A 6,482-nucleotide genomic window follows, 5' to 3' on the forward strand; every position below is an offset into this window, starting at 1 on the left:
AATAAACTGTAGAAAAATTATGTGCCATAGAATGTATTGTAAAATGTGAGGCGCGAGAGAGAATGTAGAATGTCTCTTCTGCAGATGCCGCCGCCGCAGCATATAACCACGATGGGTCTATACCAAAGTCGTCCCTCCTTGCTGTTACGAGACGACGCCGAACAGGCAAGCTGCCGGCAAGCACCCAACTCATATCTGTAAATAGTAGAGAATCAAAACATTAGATCCTTAAACAGACTACTATTCTATTATATAAATAATAGAATATAAATATATATATATCTTTTTTTATTTATTTATTCTTTTCTATTTGTTTTCTTTTTTTTTCTTACTATTCAGAGTAAATTTTGCTTGCTCTCTCTGCCGACAAGTGGTGCAAGAAAACCTATGCCGTTGACGTTATCTAGAAACCTTGCTACGCTCGTTTACATCTTTTATATTCACAATATAAACACCACGATGACAGTCGACAGTGCTGATGTAAACAAAAGTAACACGGTCTTTTTGACAAAGCACTTTTTTGTTCAATAGAGATATTGCCAGCCTTTGCATTCTTAATTGCCCCCTTCTTTCTAAAACAACCTTTCTGTTAAAATACAGACGTTTTGCAAAATTGACTGAATCTGATCGAATGATGCAGTAAAGCCCAGAGGAATTACTCGGAAGCGAGAAAAAGCCTCATTCCTGGCATACTCCAATTCCTCATTAGTGATTGCCAAATAGGCCTCCGAATGCACTGCGATTTTCCAAATACAAAACTAGCTCATTGGTTGATTCGATCAGGGCAAAAGTGTTCAAGCATTAACACAAGCGGTGTATGATAGCAAAATGTTGTCACCCGTACAAAGTCCTCGACATACTTACATCGTCAAACTCATCGTCACCTCTGAGGTCGTCAAACTCAATGTCATCTTCCTGTCCCTCTTCGCCAAAGTTGACAGTCTCGTTAATTTTAGCTGGAAAGAGAAAACCAGCGATTAGAAACACGCAGGCATATCACTCTCTCTTTCTTTCTATCGCTTTCTCTCTCTATCTCTCCTTCTCTCTCTCTCTCTCTCTCCTTCTCTCTCTTTCTCTCTCTCTCTGTATGTTTACCTGTGTAATGAGAAACCCAACGATTAGACGCACACCGGCATCACGCTTAGTGGCGATTTCTAATCTCGCCTCTTTCTCTCATACATACACACACTATGTCTCCCTCTTTCTCACACACAGTGACACACAGGCATGCACTCCCTCTCTCACACACGCATGCACACACTCTCTCTATCTCTCTGACACACAGATGCACACACGCATGCACAACCACACGCACGAATGAACACTCTTTCATACAAGCGCACGAACACACACACACACGCACGCATGCACGCACGCACCAACACACCAGTGTTGTAGGCCTCGAGACAGTTTTTCTTGGTCTCGGTCTCGGTCTTAGCCTCGGAGTGCAATGACTCGGACTCGGACTTGAGCCCTCCGAACTCGAGGACTCGGGTCGAGGCCAGCTCGAGGCCACTACATACATAGTACACAACTGTACAAATTGTAACACGCAGTTTACAAGAATTTAAAACTAAAACTCCTAGGTTTTCTAGATACACGGCCTAATCTTGTAACGTTTTCAATGGCTCGATTAAGATTCTTTTCCCTTTGGTTCGAATCTGCTTGTCACTTCGTCCCTTTGCGCTTTTTCTAACCCTTCTTTCTCTTCTTCTACCATTTCGAAGGTACTAGCACTCTCTCATTTGGTTCAACAAGCCGTCTCATTCTAGTAAAACACAAATGGATCCGTTACATTGACACGTTTCGTATGACTCGTTTCTCTGTGTTTTCGGCTGACTATACACTTTCGAATGTCTATGATGCACTGTTGCGATTTTTTCCCTTTTTTCCGATTTTTCCTTTTTCCCGATTTTTCCCCCTTTTCCGATTTTTTCTCTTTTTTTTTTATCAAAACTGGACTCGGACTCGGACTCGGACTCGGGTGGCGCAGACTCGAACTCGGACTCGGGGGGTGCGGACTCGAATTCGGACTTGGACTGACTACAACACTGCAACACACACACACTCACTCTACTCTATCTCACTATCTATTTCCCCCCCTCTCTCTATCTCTCCCCCATCTCTCTCCTCCGTCCCTCCCTCCCTTCCCCTCTCTCTCTCTCTCTCTCTCTCTCTCTATCTATCTCTGCCCCATCTCTCTCCTCTCCCTCCCTCCCTCTCTCGCTCCACTGTAGATAAACCGACCGTACCGTTCTCCGGCAGTTCTCCGTACGACTTCAGATTTCTCGCCTCGTTCGCGTTGTACTTGAGGATGACGTCCGCCTTCGCGTCCTGGTAGTCCCGCAGGCCGACGAGTATTATGTCTCCCTGGTTGATCCACACCTGTGCAACGGAGACAGAGAGAGAGAGAGAGAGAAATAAATTAATGAAATAAGTTCATTGGATTTCGTCGAAACCTATGAATTCATATTTAACTTGTGTTAAATCCAAGAAATTTTACTTACTATAAGATACTATCGAAATATTCGATCTCCCTTCGGGAAATCTTCATCAGGATGTCCATCGACAAAAATTTCAATAGTAAGTTAATTTCTTGGATTTTAAAACACAAGATAAATATGAATTCAGAGAGAAACTTGAGAAACTCGGAGAAGAGACTTGAGAGAGAAGTCGGAAATCGGAGAAGGCAGGGGGAAAACTCGGAAAACGAAGGGGAATGTCTCCCTGGTTGACCCATACCTGCACCGGAGAGAGAGAGAGAGAGAGAAGCGTGAGAAACTCGGAGAAGGGAAGGAACCCAGAAACTTGAGAAACTAGGAGAAGGGAGAGGAGAACTCGGAAATCGGAGAATGACGAGGATTATGTCTCCCTGGTTAATCCACACCTGCACGCCGGCGAGAGAGAAAGAAAGAGAGAGAGAGAAACTTGGAAACTAGAAGGGAGGGGGAAACTTAGAAATAAGAGAAGGATTATGTCTCCCTGGTTGATCCACACCTGCGCCAGAGAGAGAGAAGGAGAGAGAGAGAGAGAAAGAGAGAGAGAGAGAGAGAGAGACTTAAGAAACTCGGAGAATGGAAGGAACCCAGAAACTTGAAAAACTAGAAGGGAGGAGAGAACTCGGAAATCGAAGAACGACGATTATGGAGCGGCGAGCGATTTCGCTGCCGTCAGCTTTCAAAGCGCTCTGGTAACAACAATTACGAGAGCGGAAATTTTGGAAGACACGAAAAAAAATCGCTCCCGTGCCGCCGGCAGCGTTCGAAATTAGTTCCAACCCGAAAGCCCGAGCCCACCAAGTTTTTGCTCGGGCCACCATCTCTACGAAACTGCCGGTCCTCCTGACTGGCACTTTTTCCCCTCATATTACGCTGAAATACTACGGTTATCGCAACGGCAGTTTAGACAGACTTGTAAACAGGAGCCCATAACACGACCCGTTCCTCAACGTAGACAGCTATCCAAAACATCTAGAGCTGTATGAACTCCCCCCTCAACGCATGATTCGCCACACGAACAAAAACTCGCGACAGTCTAAGAAATCGATTGTGGCATCGCCGGCATGTAGTGCAGGCCAGTGTTAACCGCCAGGCCAGACCGCATAACAATTATAAGTTTATATATCGCAGGGGTTAGCGTGGGGAGTGAGGGCACGATCAGTGACACCTGACAGTCTGACACGCACGTATTAAATCAAAGCTGCGTCACTTTTCTCAACGTAGAAAGTGGACTGTTTTTATTCAGTTAGATATCTAGAAGCAACGTGAACTGTATATACTTAAAGATTCGAGCCACTTGCAACTTTGCCGATGTGCAGCAGCATTGATCTATGCATGGGGGCACAGACACTTGGGCCGTTTCAATAATAAAAATGATGGTTAATAAATACAACTTGTCAGTACTAGACCTACCAGTACCAGTAATAGTCTTAAAGGAACAGTAGCCTCTAGGTTCTAGGGTTTATTTACAGCTAATTTAGGTTATAATTGCGCTACATAAAAAGTTTCATGGTTCAATCACCATTAGAAATATTTAAAAAAAATGTTTTAAAACTAACGACTACAGTTTGATTACAACGACGGTGGCGCCACTCAAAGCGCACGATCTGAGAAGTTGCGCAAAACCACTTTCCAGCCAAGGGCTACAGACCGAGGGTATTTCTTATTTATTCATTTAAAAGCAAAAGGATTGTAATATCTTATAAACGACATATAGTTTCAGTTATAATATGGATAAATCGGGCGATATTGATAGTTTAATTTGATAAACCCGGTTTTACGTCGATAAACCTAGATTTACGACCGTAAAACCCAGTTTATCGACGTAAAACCGACATTTTCGATTATATTGGCACAAACCGCTTTCCATACGAGTCACTGAAAACTGTCTACGCTCACGATCGAATTTAACTAAAGCATAACTCGACAGTGTACAATATTCAACGTGCAACTCCGCACAATTTTTAATTAATCTCGACGGCAGTCGACGATTAGATCTCGTGTTAAAAAATTTAATTAGTAAGGACTCCTCCGAAAATAAACTGTAGAAAAATTATGTGCCATAGAATGTATTGTAAAATGTGAGGCGCGAGAGAGAATGTAGAATGTCTCTTCTGCAGATGCCGCCGCCGCAGCATATAACCACGATGGGTCTATACCAAAGTCGTCCCTCCTTGCTGTTACGAGACGACGCCGAACAGGCAAGCTGCCGGCAAGCACCCAACTCATATCTGTAAATAGTAGAGAATCAAAACATTAGATCCTTAAACAGACTACTATTCTATTATATAAATAATAGAATATAAATATATATATATCTTTTTTTATTTATTTATTCTTTTCTATTTGTTTTCTTTTTTTTTCTTACTATTCAGAGTAAATTTTGCTTGCTCTCTCTGCCGACAAGTGGTGCAAGAAAACCTATGCCGTTGACGTTATCTAGAAACCTTGCTACGCTCGTTTACATCTTTTATATTCACAATATAAACACCACGATGACAGTCGACAGTGCTGATGTAAACAAAAGTAACACGGTCTTTTTGACAAAGCACTTTTTTGTTCAATAGAGATATTGCCAGCCTTTGCATTCTTAATTGCCCCCTTCTTTCTAAAACAACCTTTCTGTTAAAATACAGACGTTTTGCAAAATTGACTGAATCTGATCGAATGATGCAGTAAAGCCCAGAGGAATTACTCGGAAGCGAGAAAAAGCCTCATTCCTGGCATACTCCAATTCCTCATTAGTGATTGCCAAATAGGCCTCCGAATGCACTGCGATTTTCCAAATACAAAACTAGCTCATTGGTTGATTCGATCAGGGCAAAAGTGTTCAAGCATTAACACAAGCGGTGTATGATAGCAAAATGTTGTCACCCGTACAAAGTCCTCGACATACTTACATCGTCAAACTCATCGTCACCTCTGAGGTCGTCAAACTCAATGTCATCTTCCTGTCCCTCTTCGCCAAAGTTGACAGTCTCGTTAATTTTAGCTGGAAAGAGAAAACCAGCGATTAGAAACACGCAGGCATATCACTCTCTCTTTCTTTCTATCGCTTTCTCTCTCTATCTCTCCTTCTCTCTCTCTCTCTCTCTCCTTCTCTCTCTTTCTCTCTCTCTCTGTATGTTTACCTGTGTAATGAGAAACCCAACGATTAGACGCACACCGGCATCACGCTTAGTGGCGATTTCTAATCTCGCCTCTTTCTCTCATACATACACACACTATGTCTCCCTCTTTCTCACACACAGTGACACACAGGCATGCACTCCCTCTCTCACACACGCATGCACACACTCTCTCTATCTCTCTGACACACAGATGCACACACGCATGCACAACCACACGCACGAATGAACACTCTTTCATACAAGCGCACGAACACACACACACACGCACGCATGCACGCACGCACCAACACACCAGTGTTGTAGGCCTCGAGACAGTTTTTCTTGGTCTCGGTCTCGGTCTTAGCCTCGGAGTGCAATGACTCGGACTCGGACTTGAGCCCTCCGAACTCGAGGACTCGGGTCGAGGCCAGCTCGAGGCCACTACATACATAGTACACAACTGTACAAATTGTAACACGCAGTTTACAAGAATTTAAAACTAAAACTCCTAGGTTTTCTAGATACACGGCCTAATCTTGTAACGTTTTCAATGGCTCGATTAAGATTCTTTTCCCTTTGGTTCGAATCTGCTTGTCACTTCGTCCCTTTGCGCTTTTTCTAACCCTTCTTTCTCTTCTTCTACCATTTCGAAGGTACTAGCACTCTCTCATTTGGTTCAACAAGCCGTCTCATTCTAGTAAAACACAAATGGATCCGTTACATTGACACGTTTCGTATGACTCGTTTCTCTGTGTTTTCGGCTGACTATACACTTTCGAATGTCTATGATGCACTGTTGCGATTTTTTCCCTTTTTTCCGATTTTTCCTTTTTCCCGATTTTTCCCCCTTTTCCGATTTTTTCTCTTTTTTTTT

The 6,482-nt window shown here is 43.1% G+C and overlaps 1 protein-coding gene and 1 long non-coding RNA gene across 2 annotated transcripts in view; both read right to left on the minus strand.

Annotated features, from left to right (window-relative positions):
- LOC106811228 (eukaryotic translation initiation factor 1A, X-chromosomal-like) overlaps positions 1-6,482 on the minus strand; it is a 21,460-nt gene continuing 14,978 nt past the window's right edge. The window contains exons 2-4 of the mRNA XM_014814784.1: positions 2,253-2,385; positions 865-956; positions 1-195 (exon numbers count right to left, since the gene is read on the minus strand). Of these exons, the coding sequence (XP_014670270.1) occupies positions 190-195; positions 865-956; positions 2,253-2,385 (231 nt within the window). The 3' untranslated portion in view covers positions 1-189. The remainder of the gene's footprint in view (positions 196-864; positions 957-2,252; positions 2,386-6,482) is intronic.
- LOC106811229 lies at positions 4,431-5,495 on the minus strand. Its single transcript, XR_001394120.1, has 2 exons — positions 5,399-5,495; positions 4,431-4,729 (listed from the first exon to the last, which is right to left on the minus strand). It is a non-coding gene; the product is annotated as an uncharacterized LOC106811229 (long non-coding RNA).

This window comes from Priapulus caudatus, unplaced genomic scaffold (assembly GCF_000485595.1).
Source record: "Priapulus caudatus unplaced genomic scaffold, Priapulus_caudatus-5.0.1 Scaffold517, whole genome shotgun sequence".
NCBI lineage: Eukaryota > Metazoa > Priapulida > Priapulimorpha > Priapulimorphida > Priapulidae > Priapulus > Priapulus caudatus.